At 47.2% G+C, this 19,873-nt stretch overlaps 2 protein-coding genes across 2 annotated transcripts; both read right to left on the bottom strand.

Annotated features, from left to right (window-relative positions):
• Positions 1-1,363: 1,363 nt before the first annotated feature.
• zgc:114130 (uncharacterized protein LOC570332 homolog) lies at positions 1,364-2,380 on the bottom strand (the record flags this gene model as incomplete). The annotated part of the gene is given in 2 exon segments (XM_055514143.1): positions 1,364-2,310; positions 2,312-2,380. Coding segments are annotated over 2 exon segments (876 nt in total), but the record flags the coding sequence as incomplete, so codon positions are not given.
• Positions 2,381-16,811: 14,431 nt separating this feature from the next.
• zgc:162730 (uncharacterized protein LOC564559 homolog) lies at positions 16,812-19,609 on the bottom strand. The gene is made up of 2 exons (XM_029172174.3): positions 19,460-19,609; positions 16,812-19,001 (listed from the first exon to the last, which is right to left on the bottom strand). Exons 1-2 carry the CDS (start codon positions 19,487-19,489, stop codon positions 17,814-17,816), a joined length of 1,218 nt encoding a protein of 405 aa, XP_029028007.1. The 5' UTR covers positions 19,490-19,609; the 3' UTR covers positions 16,812-17,813.
• Positions 19,610-19,873: the final 264 nt, after the last annotated feature.

The following is a 19,873-nucleotide window of genomic DNA, read 5'->3' as shown; positions in this document are numbered from 1 at the left end:
AAAGTTGAAAAGTGTCAAAAGCGTTTTAGTTTCTCAGTTTCTGAGCAGGTGTGATTGTAAATGTAAATATATAAACCAGTCAATTTAAAAAAACAAAACAAAAAACAAAAACTTTATTTCCAGTACAAAAGAGCAAATGAAACCCAAATATATTAAACTTGATACAAGCATTAACAACTCAAAGACCTCTATAAATATGTTAAAAATAAATTAAAGAAATTAATTTACTAAAGATTATCACCTTTAACACTAAACATGTTGAAAAGACACATTTAAATAGAGCAGGTGTAGCACAGTGTCTGTTCTTCTAATCAACTACATCACAACACCAACACACAATAACCAAGTTTTAAAACACTAAAGGGATACATGCCCTAACCTAACTCTACAGTACGCTGGGAAACCCACCTGGAAACACGCTACAAAGATACAACCAGGACGCTACACTTTCTGTAACAGAGATAATTAACACTGAATGAAGGAGTGTGTCACGAACATGGCAAAAAAAAACACCAGTGCTGCTTGTGGAGATGGGACCCCAAAAAAAAGCGTCCCACTCCTGGGAATGTCCGTTTAACATAAACAAGTTTCTAGCAGCTAAAAACAGGACCATGAAAATGACTTGATTCAACTTTACTTTGGAGCAAAGCTCAAAATCACGTCAAGGGCACGCGACATAGGGGGAAACTATGTGTCAATTAGGTCTCGGACTCTTCGTTCATGTGGATTTTCTGCAACAGCTCAGTCCAGTTTTTTTGGCAGTTTGTCATTAATGCAAAAAAAAAAAAAAAGTCAAGCTAGCTTAATTGACTTAAAAAACAAAAACAGACCCGCACCTCAACGGCCCAGCAAAGCTCGGTTTAACAGCAACGCGACCTGTTAACGCTACAGGCACTTCAGTCGTTTAAAAACTCAACATTCAGGTATGAAGCCCGTTGTCTCAACCAGGGGAAAAGTCTTTCGCCAGATTATAAACAACATTACAACACTGAACAACTCTTCTGTAACAACATACATTTCCTCCAGCAGCTACAAACATGCGTCTTTGGCTTCATCACATTCTCGACATCATTTTGAAGGTTTAGAACAGGAGTACCTCATGTGGCTGATCACACAGTGATTATTATACCTTTGTGGAATACTAGTTGAATAAAGCAGCAATTGATTCCAGCACTTCTGTTTCGAGCTCTATAGATTTGGTAGCAACTTTTTTTTTTAATTTTATTGTCACTAGAGTCCCTTACAAACACACTATCGCATTTTAGCAACATAAACCTAATATGCACGTCTCCAAGTGCCGAGTACGGACTCTGCACCTTATTTTATTACAGACACCACGTAGGTGCAAAGAACATGAGCGACCAATGGGTTGTGTGTGAAGGAACTGTGTACTCATAGATAGCTGATGAGCACAATGTGTGTGTATTGCAAATATTACCTAAGGTCTGAGTGTGTGTTTGTGTTAAAGCATATTGCAGCCCAAAGGCTGAACCCAGTGACATCCTAAGGAACAGAGAGCTGACTAAACACTGCCAGACGTCTGTTGTTGCTTTCATTATTGCCAGTGCAGGATTCAGAGCCACTGAGGGAGCCAGCGGAGCTGCTTCCATCCTGGTCCTGGTCTGACAGAGACGTGGAAGACAGGGACCGAGCACCAAGTGGTTCTGAAAGGAGCCCGGAAGCGTTAGGACTCCGTCTCAACGAAGCGGAGCTGCCTGGAGACAATCCACACGGAGAGTAGCCAGAATCTGGTGAAGGCAGGAATGGAGAGCGGGGATCTGCTGACGCTACGTGCTCCATGGGGGACTGGTACTGCTGGGCCGGGGACGCCTCAAAGGCGAAGTCCATCTCCAGGAAGGCGTGGGAGAGGAGGTCGCCGACGTCGGCGCGGGGTGGAGGAGAGGCCGAGGGAGCGTGTGTGAAAGAGGCATGGGCAGGAGGACAACGAGCAGGAAAGGAGGGCTGGAGAACGTGTTGGGGAACAGAGGGAAACCCAGCAAAGCTGAAGCTCTGTCTGACGAGAGCAGGTCTGTGTGAGCGGGAGGACATGGGCGGCTGCAGCGGAACGCTCAGGGAGGACGACGAGGAGGAGGACGAGGAGGACGAGCGCGAGAAGGAGTGACCCCGTTCCTCCTCACCGTTGTGGACAAAGTGGCAGCGGCTCCCGTAGGGGCAGAAGCCGATGGTGTGGAACGTGCGGCACAGCTCAGTCTTGTACTTCGGGTGCCTGTTAAGATCCCGCAGCTCGTCCGGCCCGTGGGCAAACTGGCACTTTCCGCCGTACTTGCACAGGCCGCTCTCGGTGAAGGGACCGACACAGCAGCTCCGTCTTGTAGCGCGACGAGGTGGACGCGGTGGACGCGGATGGGCTGGCGTTGAGTGCAGCCGGGCTGATTTCACACTGGCGAGAGCCACCGTCCGGCCGGGGCCAGCTTAGATTGGCCCCCGAGGGGCCCCGCCGGTCTCCACCATGCTGACGGAGCGCTGGGCGAGCGCGGCGCCACGCGGCTGACCGACGCATCCCGGGCTCCTCAGTACCAGGTTTGAGCGATGGCAGTCTGCTGGGCTCCGTCTGATCCATGAACTGTAACTGCTGTTGAGAAAGAAAAAAAACAAACAAACAAAAAAACACGGGTGCCAGTTCATCATTAGTTCAGGTAGCGGTCGACATGAAATCACACATCTCTGCACCGGAACCAGCAGGACGGGTTCACGGGTGGGTCAGAAAGCAACAAGTTCTTGCAGACTTTGCATAGAAGAAGGACGAGTGAGACACAGCTGTCCATCAACGCCTTCCTCCTCCTCCTCCTCCTCCTCTATGGGAGTTCACCGACTTTAACCGACCGCAAAACGCAGCGCTGTTTTGGTTCAACCTGTTGATTCGTCTACCGTTTAACAAGCAGCACAACTTTACCTTGCGTTTCACCGGCGGTCGTGAAACACTGGCTAATAACTGCAAACTGACCCCAATCAACACGCGACTGGTGGTAAACTCCTCGCGACGCGGTGGATGTGACGCCAACTTCAGCGGCGCTGCCACTTTGCGACTACGCAAAAACTCCGGGCGCAGACTTGCGATGACACCCTACACCCCCGCGAACACTACGACTACTACAACAACAACAACAACTCTACAACAACTAGCAATCGCCATAGACCGCAGCAACAGCAGCAGTTTAGAAATTCAAAAAAAGACAACAAGAGCGCAAACTGGGTGAGGTTAGCAGCGCGGCTAGCGGCTAGCTAGCTAAACATCAACTCCCCGTAACTTCTCCACTTAAACTCCGACAAACTTTCTTTGAGCCTTTCGTTTACCTTGCACATCATCTCCTCCAGGTCTGCGAACTGGTTGAGGGGGTAAGACGGGCATTCTGATGAATTAAAAAAACAAACAAACTTGGTCCGATCCCGTCCGCCCCCGCAGTCCTAGACGTGGGCAAAGTCGCTGGCATAGTCGGTCAGAAGTTTTAGGGCTGTGGCGCTACTGAACGAACCCGGACCACGTGGGTTTAAAACCTAACAGTGAACGTAGCCACGCCCACTCCCCAGAGCTGTGACGTCACGGTCGCACGGTGAGGAGTGCAAGGTCACTACTTATGTGGAAATGTGAATACGTTCAAAATTAAGGTGTGATAGAATAAAAACCATACAATTTATGACATATTATTCCATATGCTTTACTGTCATATTTGACCAGTATCTTATAAAACATGTGTAAGACATGTAAAACAAAAGTACACATACTACAACAAATACACTATTAAAGTAAAAAAAAAAACTTGCTTCGCCCACTTTTGATTGCTCACATAGATAGAAGGGACATAAGCACATCAATAAACTAAGCACAGGCAAAAGCAGGAGGGCTAAACGCATGGGTGATGAGGGTAATGGAGACAGTCAGTGTGTGAAAAATTCCCCTGCAGAGCAGAACCATGAGCGGGTCTGACAGTTCCAGACCCGGTTCACCTTCCTTAGCGCCATTCACAAAACATTTGCTTCACAGAAAGCTGGAGAAAAGACCCAACTTTCCAGTAGTTGCGTACAGTTCCGAGCTTTTAGGGTTTGATTCCCAGTCAGGCATGAAGAATTAAAAGGTAGAATAAAAACAGTAATAACATAAAGTAAGTTAGTTGTGTTTTAATAAGCTTTAAAGCCTATAAAAAGTTACTATTGTGACAAAAGCGTGCACAAAAGAAATATAAAGAAGAGTTATCAGAAATGTTTAAAGGGCTCTGCCCCCGCTCACACGTCTGAGACGTCTTGAAACAAGCCCATCGCTCTGAGCCCTTTTCAGAAAGATGAGTTCAGCTGGGAACAAAGCCTCCCCAAAACCTTTGTTTTGGTCCAGCCAAGTGGTCACCATTAAGTGTGTGTTTGTGTGTGCATACGTGCTTGTGCATGCTTGACAGGAGGGTCGTAGCCTCCCCATCCTCCTCCCCCATTGTTGTGATGATGTAATACTATAGTTGCTGCTCCACAGCCTGGAGCTTCTCTTTCCCAGCCATGTTTTGACTTGTGTGATTTTGTGAGGGCCCAAAGTTTAAACCGGTGGTTTTGCTCACTCACCTGTAGTTCTCATCAATCTACGCTCATGTAAACACGAACTGGAGTCTCGCTATCTAATCTGTCAGCTTTTTGCTTTTACTGTAGAATTGCTGCGAACACATCTCCCCATGAGAAAATGTCTTGTTTTCTGGTTTGTTTTTCCCTTCTAAGTAAACTGGCCTCATCTGCAGACAGAGACACAATCTACATGTTCACAATAATTAAACAGGTACATACAGTTTTATTCCAGATGTATATGAATATTTGGGTGCAAAGTCAGACACAAGGCTGTGTCATCTTAGGAGGTTGTCTGTGTATGTTTGTTTTTTCAGCCAGTGATGAAGACCAAGGGGGGAAGGGGGGAAAGAAAATGGTGGGGGGGGGGTGGGGGGGGGGGGGGGGGTTGTGGGGGGTGTTTGAATGAAAGTTCTTCCTTCTCGTTCAGTCCATCTGGGCTAAAGAGCCTTCAGAGTACAATGCAGAACCAACTGCAGAGCTGCAGAACCAAATAACAAACCACCCTCTGCGACTCTAAACCCATTCACACACACACACACACACACACACACCACACACACACACACACCACACACACACACACAACACACACACACACACACACACACACATACATACAGAAAAAAACAGAGGGTGGTGAATGAGACAGAAAAGCTTGTGAGGGAGTGAGGAGTGGGATGAAAGGCCAAAATGGGGACTATTCAGAAGAAATGGGAAGAAATGGAGGACGGCTGAGGTGAGAGGTTGTATGACTATGATGGAGTTGATTCAGTAGAGAAGAAGAAGAAAAAAAACTTACCACCGCTATTTAAATATTGCCTATTACTCCTGATGAATAAGTAGTGAAGTCTTTCATCAAATAAAAAAATGAATTTGTGTTTGGGAGTTTGAAGGTGATAACAAATCCACAGACTGATGACTTTGTTGTGTTTGTGTGATACAGTGACACACACACACACACACACACACACACACACACACACACACACACACACACACACACACACACACACACACACACACACACACACACACACAGCCTATTGAAACTCCCATGATTAAGTGAAGTCATTCCTCCACAGCCCCACACTGGTGTCTTCAGATAAGAGGCTACTATTACAAGCAAAGTAATAAAGAGACGGGAGGAGGGGTCCGAGGACCTGATGAACATCTGCTCCTCTTTTCCTCCCCTTTCATCCCCCTCCAGCACCACCACCTCCACCATCTACCTCCTCTCACAATGTACCCCCCCCCGCTCCATGTGCTGGTGTTGTGTGTGTGCATTTGTGCGTGTTCCTGCTTCCCAAAGCTTTGGGATTCACAGGAGAGTTGGGGATTTAGTGAAATTTCAGCAGGTCTACAGCTGTTACACTCACAGAAAGCAGTGACACTGTCACTTGCAGTGGGAGCTTTTTGCTGTTCAGGGTATTAAAGAAAACAAATGCATATACTGAAAGTAAAGTTGTCTGTCATGCAAACAAACAGAGCATAAACAAAATAGATAGGGCACTAAAGTAAAACAAGGTGGTTAGTTCATGAATAAACATGATAACCAGAGTAACAACACTGGAATGCTCACTTATGCATAAATACATAACAACTATGAGTCTCCCCTGCTTCTTTTCAGTGCACACACACATGCACATGTATACATCCAGAAACGCCGCACAGTAGGGTTTGACTTACAGGGCAAAGGTCACAACCCAACCTTTGACCTCTGACTGCATCCCACCCCCCATCTCCTGTCCGCTGGAATTCACTCCTGTGGAGTCTGTTCGAAAGGTAGCTAGAAGAAGACGTGACAACAGCGTCACACATCTGCAGGTGGATACAGATGAGAAATGAGGGCGTGATGGGAGAGAGGGAAGACAACACAGTTCAGGAATCAGAGTTTGTGTCTGTGCACTTTGGACATCATGCTCCAAATGACCAACAGTGTGAGGACAGTTCATTTTGCTTGCACTTCTTGTTCTACTGTTTTATTCTTTTATATGACTTCAGGTGCACAAGAACAACTGCAGTAAAATCTACTGCATTGTTACAGAATGCAGTGACTTTAAACTCTGTCACATTACTGTACGTGGAAATGAAGCTCAGCCAGAGCAAAGACATGAAATGTACATACAGAATTTGCTCCCTGAAGATTTCCATTGAATGGACTCGTTATATTGTTTGTGGCATTTACTGCCCTCTGTTGGACAGATGTATAATTACAGATGACTTCTCATCCAAAAACACGGCGTTTGAAAGATCGTACTATGGTTGATTTGTTAAATATCTGACATCAAAATTCCTAAAGAATCTTAAATATTTTACAAAAATATTAAACGTTACAATGATTTTCATGAAAAATACATTTTGCCCATCATGTATCAGATTCTCATATGCGACAACAATGAGACAAACTACAGGGAGGAAATCCAGCTCCTAGTAAAATAGTGTGGACGCAATAACATCACCCTAATCACCAGTAAGACAAAGGAGGGTCTTTGTGGATTTCAGGAGAAAGAGGAAGAGGGAACGCGCTCCTCTCCTCAAACACGGAGAGTGAGTGGAAAACAAATCCAATTCCTGGGAAGGCAAAGCAAAGGCTCTTCTTCCTCAAAAACATTAAAGTGAAAAACCGCATCTTTCCTAGAGCTGTTAAATCTGTAAAACACACCACTAAAACACACAACTTCCGCCCCAAAGTCTCACACACAAACCCACACTACAGTCCCTACTGTACCACTGCTGATGGACACATGCACAGAGCACCTTAAACTTCCTGTCTACCTCGAAGCCACCAATAATGAGACTCAGTAATAAGACCACATGTGTACTGTGCTTATATGACCAGAGGTTGGAATAAAAGCTGTGGAGTTTACATTTCTGGCAAATATGCTGTTTTTACTTCTTTGCTCTGTTGCTACTGCTTTTATTTCCCTACCGTGTTTACCTTGTTTTAACTTTTAGGCCGAGTACGTCAACCCAACATTTTGTTCTATTTATGTATAATGACCATGAACTCCCCTGATTCTGATTCTCCTGTGAGAGGAGCTGTTGGACCATTTCATGGTCCAGTGACATGGTGCAAGCTGTGACAAGGTGTATTTGACTAATTAAGCTAAATTTTCACGTGAAGATATATGAAACTCTGCATGCGTGTGTTCGACTTACTTTCTTTTTGATACTGTTATTTCAGCACTTGAAAATAAATCTAAAAAGTTCAAACTTTAAAGCAGTGGTGGGGTGAGTTTCAGTCCAGCAACCACACACGTATTGACACAAACACACATGAAACAGGTGGCAGAGAAAAGGAGGCCAAGGCAGAGAGCCAAGGCTGAACCGGGCAACTTACACAACCTCAGGAGGTGTGTGTGTGTGTGTGTGTGTGTGTGTGTGTGTAACAACAGTTCCTGGAGATCCTCTTGAACCCAAAACAAAACAAACAGCAAATATTGCTTTAAAAAACAGGAATAAAAAAAAACACAGACTGCTCATAAAAGGAATATGATATATATATATAATATATATATAGAGAGAGAGATATATATATATATATATATAATATAGAGATATAGAGATAGAGATATATAATATATATATATAATATAATATATAGATATATATATATATATATATATATAATATATATATATAGATATATATATATATATAGATATAATATATATATATTATATTATTATATATATGGTATTTAAATATATAAAATTTTTTTTTCGTCTTTGATGAAATCTGAGCACAATGTGTGATTCATGACAAATTCATTTTGATGAGAGAGGTGAAGTGAAGGTTTGATGTGTCACATCAATAACAGGAACATGCTGAGCTGGACAGAATAAAGGAGAGACAGAGAAAGACAATGTTATAAAAGGGAAAGGTGTCACTGTGATTTATTTAATTAAGAGCAAGGTTTTTTTCCCATGTGTCAAGGAAACAGAGAGAAAGTGACTCACTTCGAAGTCACTTCAAATATGATAGTTCAATGTTAGAAATCACACAAATCTTTGTTCCAATCAGGGACTTTTCTCCCCTCAGGCAGCTGATGGAGGGGAACAGGCTCATTGACGTGGCACAGACGGTGATGTCAGGTGTTTGGACACTGAGGCGCAGTCAAATGTGGAACCAACGTCATATGGACGTCGTGTTGCAACACTCATTAATTTAAATCTGTTTCAAAAGGAACTCAGTCAAAACACCCCCACTCAGCGATTCTGTCAGCGGCGGAAATCTACATGTTTTAAAGTTCCCCGAGATATTTGTCTGGTTTTGTGGTCTCAGCTGCTGCTGGCGATTATAATCGATAATAAGGCGTAAGTCACAACTCTCCTTCAAATTCCTTAAAAACTATGATTATGACGGGAGGCCACGTTCGTCCGCCAAATTGCGTAGGAGGCATGTATGTGCATGCGCGCGTGCCTCAGTGTGTGAACCTGCAGCCAAACTCCAGCCTAACTCACACACATCGCGCTAAAAGCTGCACCAAACACAGCGAAGGCGAGCGGGGATCGCTGCCTCGTGCTGCGAACTGAACGCTCCAGCTGCACAGACATTAGCGCAGATAATGAGGTCCCTTGTGTGCTTTAAACATATTCTCTGTTCGTTCCTGCTCCTAAAAGTGATCGGTGATACGTGCTCCTGTTTGTTTATGCTGCTTTTTTTTGGTTCCAGGTGAACTTGACCCGGTTTGATCCCGGTGGGCTGATATAGGGGGCGTTAGCTGGTGTGTGTATGTGTGTGTGTGTGTGTGTGTGTGACCATATGAATGGGTGTTTACACCTCCTCCAGGTCGCCCTGCAACCGCTTGCAGTCCCATCGCATTCCAGGCTCAGTTGTGACTGGACCGTGGGGCTTTACTTCACGCCACGAGAGGCTCCGCGTGCACTCTCTGAGACGGGGTGTTCCCTAAACACAGGGAGGAATGTCGAGAGCGTAAAAAAAAAATCACCTCAGGAGAAAGTATTTGATCCTTTAACCCAGAGGAAGCGGGAGCAGCGTGAACGTCAGCACGTGCGTATGTCTCCCTGCGCCGCAGGGGACGATTCCACGGGATGATTCCCGGTTTGTATATCCTCGCGCTGCACTCGTCACTGTATCCAGGCAACGGCGCATAATATTGATCAGCGCGTCTGATCGGAGGCGTTTTGATGGATTGCTGAATACGGCTGTTTGCAGGTTGGAGCCTTTCCTCATCCCCTCCTCTGGTTTCTGTTGCTGAGTTGACCCACGGCCTTCGAGTTGAAGGGAAGTGTCTGTGGCACACGCTTTCCTGCATGAACTTCCCCTGTAGTTTCCATGTCTTGCACCAGCCTTAACATGTGCTAACTGTGTGGAAATAGTGGGTTCAACGGGCCCTCGCTTCGTGACGTCCATGATCTTTTGGTCTCGTGAGTTATTTTTTCCCGCTGCCCGATTCAGGTGACTCATCGGCTCGTTGTCTCTTTCACACCTTTTCTAGGGAATCACCTGAAACACGGGCCCAGACATGGCGCCTCGGAGCTGCCCTGTTATGGGTGACGTGCCAGCCTTCTGTTGATGGTGGAGGGTGTTTGTTGCCACAGCCCGCACGTCGGCCTTGGTCGTATGAGAAGAGACGGCCCGCACCGGAGTTCTAATTTAAGAGCAAGTCATGGAAAAGCTGACCTCTGCCAGGAGGCTACGGAGGCGGCTACGCTAGCAGCTAGCGCTAGCGCTAGCTCTGCACCTAATCGAACTGGAAAGAGGTGTATAAAATGGTGGTGTGGGTGCATTTTATAAACACTGTCTGTCTTTCTGTATTCGCCTATTGCCTCATTGTACTTTTAAACTGATAAAAGCTAATAAAGCGTCCCCCTCCTCCTAGGTAAACATAACCTGACCTGAAGAACCCGAGTTCTCCTTTGAACCAAGCAGAACACAAAGTTCCTCCCAGGTCTCATGCGTCTGTCTTCCAGCAGCCTTCTGTCTTATCTACACGGCCACCGGTGACGTCCATTTGGACGGAAAGTATCGTCCTTCCTGCACCTCTGTCATGCAGAACCATTGGCCCCATGGAAAACTGATTCATTTGTTTAATCAGTTTCCTTTTTTTGTTGTGTAGGACTTTTCAGGCCCAAATGAAAAACTTCTCTATTTCCATTCCTTCCTTCTCCATTTGTGACGCTCAAGATCTTTTTCCCTCTATTAAATAAATGTGCTTCACTTATGATGCAACGAAGGGTTTAATAAAGCGTTTGGGATAATATGGATGCTCATCCAGAGCTAGTTACATCAGTGACATGGTACTTGACCACAATGTAAGTCTGTAGCTCGTGCCCTTATTCCCATTGTCAGCGCGGGTCGTTAACATTACGCCAGCCCGTCCAGTGAACAGCGGCATCACATCCCACGTTTCCTCTTTTGTGACACTAGTTCACCCGCTCTGAACCAACACACCAGCGACTTCCTCCCGTCCTGCCGTTTGAGACTTCCCACTGTGTCGCCGCGCATTCGCACGTGGTGGACCGCTGCACCGGCATGTTCAGCATGTTCAGCGTGTATTTTTGCTGGACCAGTGTATTTTTTTTCTGGGGACAGAGCGGTATTGTTTGAGAATTCCCAGCGGAGGGCGGTGGATGGGAGTGGCACACATGTGTGTGTGAGGCTGTAATTGTAACAGCGAGAGGACACAAGATCTTGGGCAACTGTTCAGTCAAGTGCGATTTTGTACCGTAGTCAAATTAAAGTATGGGAGAAGAACATGAAGGTTTATTCTTGGCTTTGGAGTGGTTTAACTCAGGGTTGGCCGAGAGCAGCCCGTCAGGTTAAGAAGTCCCAGGGCTGACGATCACTAAAGTGCTGCCAGTGTGTTTCTTTATCTGGATGGATCGGTTACAGATGAATCAGCGCCGCGGCCAAAGACGACACCACCAAGACAAAAGCTCCCTCTCAGCACCGCCGCAGTCATGTCACGGAGAAGCGCAGGTTAGGGGACAGAGGCGGACGCGTTTCCGTGCACCTCCCAGTAAAAGGCGCGCGTCAACAAACGAAGGGGTCATGCGTGAATCTAAATGCGGCCTCTGCCCCGCGTCTCCGTGATGCTTATTTTTTCAGGAAGGAATTCTGCTGCTCTCAGCACAGCTAGAGTCGCTGTGGTATGTGTTCCTGGTCGGGCAGCCAAGGCTGAGCACACACACACGCACGCACGCACGCACGCACACACGCACACACACACACACACACACACACACACACACACACACACACACACACACACCGCTTCATCTTCAGCCCACCTGTTTAAACATAGCAGTGTGGACCTGTGCATGTGTGTGCGAGCGCTTCCTCACAGAGAGGCCTATTGTCCTCGGGGCTGAGACGTGTGCGCCGCGTCATGAAGCCGCCGCTGAGCCCACTGCTGAGTTTAGCTCACAGCCGAAACGCCGGGCTTGAAACAACACGTCCACCGACAAGAAGCAGCTGAGCTGCACTGAATGTTTACACTGAGGACCGATGGTTTTATGTTCTCTGAGGATCCTCTTGGTCCCAGTCGGTGGCCGGTGTGATGGTTTTGTGACAGTGCATGCAGGAAGTCAGCTATAATAAAAGCACCGCATGTTGAGCCGAAAATAACTTCGGTCGGTGGAGGGAGTGTTGTTGTTTTGGTTAAAATAGCATCTTAAGGTGTTACGAACGTCACTGTCCATTTTTATAGAAGTCCTGAGAAAAGTACCGCATCTTTATCTGCTGCTAAACAGGCAGCAGCCCGAGCGAAGCCCAACGGTGAAGCTACTGGTGATAATCATCTGTGGGCGACCGCATCACCTTCAGTCCGAACCTGAGGCACAAATGAGACGTCCTGCGGAGCCTGAATCGGCAACAAAGCCTCTGATTCCTCCAAACCGGCCGATGTCAACGCCACGGCCTACGTGACGACTCCCGGGGACCGAAGTGTGATTATGAGGCGTCAGGTCTTGCTAATAATAATAATAATGACATCTAGCATCATTGGCAGGATGCTTAGATACAACCACACGTCACCCCTCTGTTCTTAAAAAACAGCCAACGCCATGGTGACTTATTTTCATACCACAATAAGAGGACATTAAAAACAGGAAGCGTGCAGCCTAAAAGAAGAAGCATGAAGAAGAAGCATCTCAGGCAGTTTGCAGTGTGAGCATGCACAGGAAGTGTGCACTGAACATGTATGGGCCAGTCGGTTGTGAAAGATCTGCTTTAATAACACAAACAGATGTGAAACTGTCTGAAGGGGCTTTCTTCTGCTGCCCAACGCGCTGAAGTAACGGATCGGGCTGCACTTCACAGAACTCAGCCGACGTCTGGCAATAAGACATGAAATTGAAATTGATTTGTTACACTTGCATTACGGTGGTGTTGTGATGTGGGTTTCTCTGCGTCCACTGACTAATTTATTGTAGTTGACAGTTCAGTTCAGTCCATTCAGTGCGGTGCTTGTAACGCGTGCGTCCTCCCGAGTCTCAGACAAGTTCAGATAGGTTGGTGTGTATTTCTACAGAGCAACTGTGTGTGAGTGCGTCTGTTTTTTGTCAGGCCGCGTAGCTTCAGCGACGGCTGCCATCCCAGTTGTAAATCTTGTTTTTCATCTGCGCCACAGCTCAGAAGTGTCGCTTCTGCTTTTCGGATCACTTTGTACGAACTCATTGAGATTCACTTCTTGTTTTGTTAAAAAAAAAAAAAAAGAGAGCACAGCTCTGCATTGACAAATACATTCATATGACTTCAGCTTCTTGACGTTTTACATTATTATATTTCAGCCTCCGTTAATGGCGGGTGGGAAACTTTTCTCCCGAATCCTCCGGTTCACCCCCAGCGCCACGTTCAGCAGCCGCCGGTGAAAGTAAAAGCTCAGGCAGGAAGGAGGAAACGAGAAGTGTTTGCGATGGCGGCAAGAAGGGGGAGTTGAGGAAATTTTTTCGCCCTCTCCCTCGGAGAGTTTTACCGACTGCTCCCCCCCTCCTCCTTCCTGCTGCTCCCTCTCCTCCCTGCTTCCCTGGCGTTTGCGTCACAGCAGTGAAGTCACTTGAAACGAGGGCAGGAGGAGGAGGAGGAGGGGGAGGAAGAGGAGGAGGGCCCCGCGTCCTGGAGCCGAGGAATGTGGCAGAGAGGGAGAACATGCCTATAAAAGGACAGCACTTCCAGTCTGCTGCTGTGATGTCACTATTCAAATATTTTTTCCTTCCTCGCCTTCCAAGTCCGCTTCACCGACGCCGCTGTTGCCTTCAGGTTCTGTGGGTCGCCCCCCCTGCACTCCCAGCAACTCAGTGTGCACATACAGTACGTGCACCGATCACCCATGAGACAGAACTGTGCTAAGCAGGGCCCAGCGTGGGCGCCGGCTGCAGACGGGCAGCTCTGATGGTTTCGTGTCGATTAAACTTGTCCCACGCCGACTCCGGTCCACCTCACTGAAGCTGCTAATGCTCCGAAGGACTGATCAGTAAAAGGCTCAGTCGCGTCTGTGGACTTGGTGTAAAAGTTGATGTTTAAAACAATGCACAACTACTTTACTCACAAAACTTTATATGCATTAATAAATATTATTATCACGTAATGTTGACCAACTCTGAGTTGCTGTTTGAGTGCAGTCTTCTCAGGCTAAAGTAAAAGAGATTCAGAGACTGAAGAAAACGTAACCCACCGCTCTTGAACAACGCCTTGAACAACAGAGGGCAGTAACAAAACACTAACATGGACATGGAAGTCTCTTACAGTCAAAGACAAGGGATCAGAAGTTTGTCTTTTCATATTTACTTTGGTTCGGGGCTGTGACTCGTATCTCATCGCCCCTAAATGTTTGGAGTTCATGAACCCAAATATGCTCAATCTCATTCCAAGAAACCAAGGATAGTGCTTTCCAATGACCTATTTAGTAAAGAAGAAGTTACATAAGCTACGCCGTCATCCTCTCATTGGCTGACGAAGGCCTGGAGTTGAAAGATTACTCAAGCGTAATGCTTAATCTGCAGGTTATGACAGGGTGAGCGACAGGGAGCAGCTGCCAACCATGACTGCGGAAGCAGGTAGACACACGGCACATTTTGTGTCAGGAATGTCACCGGTTGAGTTAATTGCTTAGTGCTTCAGGCTGAGAAGCTCCTGACTAGCAGCACAGACCACTAAGTCACTGACACCATCACACTGAACACTCCTTCCAGCCGTTTTCTTCGTCCCAGTTGTTTTCCACCACTAACTCACCCATTAAGAGGCAGTTTGGAATCATGACAAGCTGCACAGTATGCAGCTGAGTTCACGGATCCCCACCCAGGTTTACCTCTTATCTGCGCTGGTGTGTGCGTGTGTGCACACGCGTGTGTTGTGTGTACAGCGCTCAGGTGACTTGGGTTTAGCGTTTTGACAGCAGCGGCTTAGCGGTTAATCATTAACAGCTCCACAGGCGGCGGTGGTGATGTTCAGAACCACCGGCGTGTCTGAATCAGAGGGTAATAAGGTGACTAAACGGGACGAGTGCGAGTGTCCAACGCTTATATCACGTCTGCCTCCCTGTTGTCGTGGGATTCTTTGAGGCAACGTCTCAGCCCACGGGGCATTTTACTTTTTACTGCGGCTCTAGTTTTTAATGGGAACCGACCAGTTTGGTGAACTTTAACCAGCCTGCTCTCACAGAACAGGGCGTGAAGTTAATGTTTGTGAACACACACGCACGCACGCAAGCACGCAAGCACGCAAGCACGCAAGCACGCACGCACGCACGCACGCACGCACGCACGCACACACACACACACACACACACACACACACACACACACTTATCCCTTGTTGTTTTCTTTGCTGTTTACACTTTGCGGTCATTGTGCCTCGCCATGGCAACACATCCTGACATTGGTCCAAAAGGGAACAAGGTTCAAGGTTTCAATGCACAATAGTAGTTGGAGAGTCTGAAACCGAGGCCCTAAAAACAACTATAGGGGCTTTATAATATTTCTGACTGAGTCTTTTAAAAACCTTATTGTAGGGTTTGTGGTAATCTCTTTTAGTTTTAGTTTAAAGCCAAAAGCCCCGTGGTTACCATGGTAACAAAGGCCACTTGCATAATGGCAGTAAATAGGGAAATGAAACATAAAAAAAATGTGTAGCTGTGCTTACTTCAGCTCTTAGTTTCATCATCAGGTGTAAAGACACAGTCTTGTGATCTTGTTGGTCAATGTGCTGTCGCCACTAAACAATTGACTTCATTAGCGCTTGTGCGGAGCTGTGAGTCGAGACCAACAAGCTGTTGACGCCCACCCATAAAAGGGAGCCCGAAGGCAAATATACAGAAGACGGCGAGGGAATAACAGGGCTAAGGTGTTAAACCTGCTCTGAATAACACACTAATATTACTGAATAGCTAGGCCTTTGGATGCAGCTCCAACTCTTGGGCTCTGAGGTTTCTTAGAAATCTGTTAATAGATTTTAACCTTTCCAAACTTTTCTATTACCACACACTTCCAGTTTTTTTTTTTTATCTCGGGACGGTCAAGGTCACAGCTCTGGAAACAGCAGGAACGCCATCGCGCACAGCAAATATTAGTCACGATCGCACAAAGTCGCCAGCTTCAAATGCAACATGCACAAAAGCGTTTCCTCCGAACGCAACACGAGCTCCCAGTCTCCATAGACGCACCTTTACTTTTAATGCACCTTTACTTTAATGCTTTAATGCTACTGCGCTCTCCTGGTTCTCTGAGCTAAAATCTGACTCCGGCTGTGGCAGCGGTGGGGTGGAGGCTGTGGTGGGAGTTTCTCAACATGATTGCACACAGGGATCACAAACTGGAAATTGCAACAGGGTATTTTCATGAATTTTTGCTTAGCATGTAAATGTGGCTTACACAATAACGTGTACGAAACAGTTAAACAGGCCGGTTGTAGGGAGCGAAGCCTGAACAAAAGTAACATTCAGGGAAGAAGAAGAATGAATAATATGCAGATTGTTTTGCTTTTTGTAATTCCTCAGATAAGGTGTCCACTGTATGTGTCTCATATACGTTCAGGATTCATCAGGCAGGTGTCAGTTTTATTTCCTCAGTTTGCAGGAGGTTTATCCTTCTGGTATTAAATCTGTGTGACACATGTATGAGGTGACGTATATACAACACTGCAAAGACCAACAGTGTCCAACACTTCCCTCGACCTATGCTTTTAGTTACTGTTTCACATTATTGTTGTAGAACTGGTTGATATTATGAAGGAGATGTGCTGTGGTATGTAATCTATGAAACAAATGAATCCAGATATAGAAGATATTTCATTTCATTTGTTTATTCACAATAATTTTTCCCTTTAAGGCAAATAAAAATATAAGACTCTGCTTTTTTCAGTTTTCTTTTTTTCTTTTCTGTCACATTGATATTTCACAGATCTTGAAGAATTTCTCTATAAATAAAATGAAGTACAAAATGAATTTGTTTGTTAAACACAAATAAATAAATAAATATATATATTTTTTAACTTAAACAACACGAGGCAACCGATAACCAAAATGAATACTGTGAACTGCCAAGTCCCTGAACCACGTTGTCGAGCAAACAGGGAACAAATCCAAAAGCAAAAGAAAAAAAACGTTAACAGATGGGGTGCATTTACAAGTTATCGAACAAAATGATGCATTCTGCATCTTACATATGCACCCCAGGTCTCAGAAAAAAAAATCAACGGTCACACCTTTGCACTCAAACACCCCACACACACACACACACACACACACACACACACACACACACACACACACACACACACACACACACACACACACACACACACACACACACACACATAAGAGTGATGTATAAAGCTTTGGTAGAATGCTACTGGGAGAATCGACAGCTTCTCCCATTTCAATTAGCTGTAAAGTGCATATCACAGATTAGAATTGCATCAGTGACACATGTCAGGTCTCGCTGACGAAGGCTACTGAGACAAACATACTGTCTTTGGCAAAAAGTGTGAAAAGCCTTTCGAGCAGGGAGAATTACGAAGGCACAGGAATTACTGATTTATAGAACAGACCAGCCAGACGACTGGTCCTGTCAAGACCTGCAGTGAGTTAAACCTAATGGAAGACCACATACAAAGGTCTGAGAAGCTACACAAAGGTTTTAGTATAAAAATACAATTACATCTGGGTAATAAAATCTCAGTATGTGTAGTTTGTCTGAGTTTCTATTCTATTCTTACAAACATAAATAAATAATTTGAAGTGTTGTTGTGTCTCTGGCAAGTGCCGGTCGTGGTCTTTGGAGCTGCACTCAGTCAGACAGAGACAGACGCTCGAACACCGTCAGCCTTTTTATGGCTGAGCCGTCGAACGTGGGGGACTCGCTCCCACTGGAGCCCCCGCTGCTGCTGCTGCTGTAGCTGTCCTCCAGCGAGTCCTCGGAGGAGGAGCGCTGGAGCCCGGGGGGCTTCGTGAAGGCGCTGCCCCCCAGGGGTCCGAAGAACGTGCGGCCGTCCTCCTCCGCGCCGCCGAAGACTCTGCCGCCGCCGCCGCCGTTATTCCCGTGGCCGCACACGCAGCGCGAGGCCTTCGGCTCCAGGATCAGGGGAACGCCGTGGATGTCTCCGGCGCTGGCGCGGCTCTGGCGGCCGCCGAACTGGAACTGCGCCGCGTCCAGGAAGACGGGGGAGAGGAGGTCGGCGGGGGGCGGCGACACGGAGGGAGCGCGGCTGAAGCCCGCGTTGGCGTCGCCGAGGGACGAGGGGAAGAACGGGGGCGGCGAGCAGCGCGAGGAGCCCAGGAAGCCGGCGAAGCTGACGCTCTGGCGCAGCGGGTGGCGAGGGCCCGGACCCTCGCTGGGACCCAGCTGGCTCTGCAGCCTGGCAGGCAGCAGGGCGCCGCCGAGCTTCTCCTCGTGGATGAAGTGGCAGCGGGAGCCGTACGGGCAGTAGCCGAAGTTGTAGAAGGTTCTGCAGGGCTCGGTCTTGTACTTGGGGTGGCGGAACATGCCCCGCAGCTCCGCTTCGCCGTGGGCGAACTGGCACTTGTTGCCGTACTTGCAGCTGCCCGTCTCCTGGAAGCCGCGGCACAGCTCGGTCTTGTAGCGGTTGCCGGACAGCACCGGCGGGAGCTGGGCCGGGAGGGCGGAGGAGGGGGGGAAGCCGGGCGGGGGGGCCACGGTGGGGGCGGCGCCCAGCGGAAAGGCCTCCTGGGCCCTCAGCTGGTGCAGCAGGCTGCTGCTGGACTCCGTCAGGCTCATGGAGCGGTCCGGCCTGAAGGCCGCCTTGGCCTTGGGGACGGGGGCCTGGCTCCAGATGTTGGAGGGCCACAGGGGGGCCGAGCTGCCGTCATCGCCGACGTGCTCCGCGCTCAGGTTGTGGCTCGCGCAGTCGGGGGAGAAGAAGGAGGCCGAGCGGCTGAGCCGGCTGTGCCCCGGGGCTTTGAGTTGAGACTGAGACGAGAACAAGGAATCATCATCCGGGAGCAGGTTCAGATAGTTCTGTGACACAGAGTTAAAGGGATAATGAATATACAGACATTCAGACAACGTAATGCACAACTTTCCCCTTTTTTAATTCATTTTTAACAACTAACCCTTCAGCAATGTCACTGTTTAGGCTCATATTTGATTATACTAAACATATTTTACAAATAGCAAACTAAACTATCAGGCAGTTACGGCCAGAAGTGGATTATCTGCAGTCAGAAGTTAAAGATAGTTTAAATAAAGATCAGTTTTAATTGCTTCCCATTTATCATGAATAGTTGTGATAATGAGAATTTAGAAAAAGAACCAACTCAGCAGCTGCTGAGGCTCTTATCCTTAACTCTTTACAGAGAGAAGTCGGCTGTGACTGAACTGAGGGAGAAGGAGTTTCTCCTTCAAATCAGTAACTCACACAGTGGGAAAAGCAGCAATTCATAAACAAGAGTCCGTATCCATAAACCTGGACTCACCTTCGTACTGACGTCAAGCATATCGGACATGCTGTAATCAGTTTGGTCAAAAAGAGAAGATTCAGCTCTGATCCACACCCGACTGTCCGATACCTGCGTCCAGACTCAAGTCAAGTTATGTCTGGGCTGCGTCTTTTGACTTTTTATAGCTGAAAGAAAAAGGGAACTCCTACTCTTAGGGGGGGGGGAGTTTTCCTTGGCTGCGTGTTCCGGAATTGCTCCTCCCTCGGCCTCATCTCATGTTTCATACGTGAGCTCAGCGGTGGGCGGGCGAAGGAAGAACAGAAAGAAAACTGTGTATTTTTAGCCGGCTGTGAGAAATGTTTCAGTTTTGTAGGCATGTGAAAGCCAAGCGGGCTCATTTACGCGCCCTGCAGTCCTCAGCGCAGGCTTCGCTGTTCATTCCCAACGTGC

This window comes from Betta splendens, chromosome 13, assembly GCF_900634795.4.
Source record: "Betta splendens chromosome 13, fBetSpl5.4, whole genome shotgun sequence".
In the NCBI taxonomy this organism is placed as follows: domain Eukaryota; kingdom Metazoa; phylum Chordata; class Actinopteri; order Anabantiformes; family Osphronemidae; genus Betta; species Betta splendens.
This window is presented reverse-complemented; position numbering and strand designations above follow the sequence as displayed.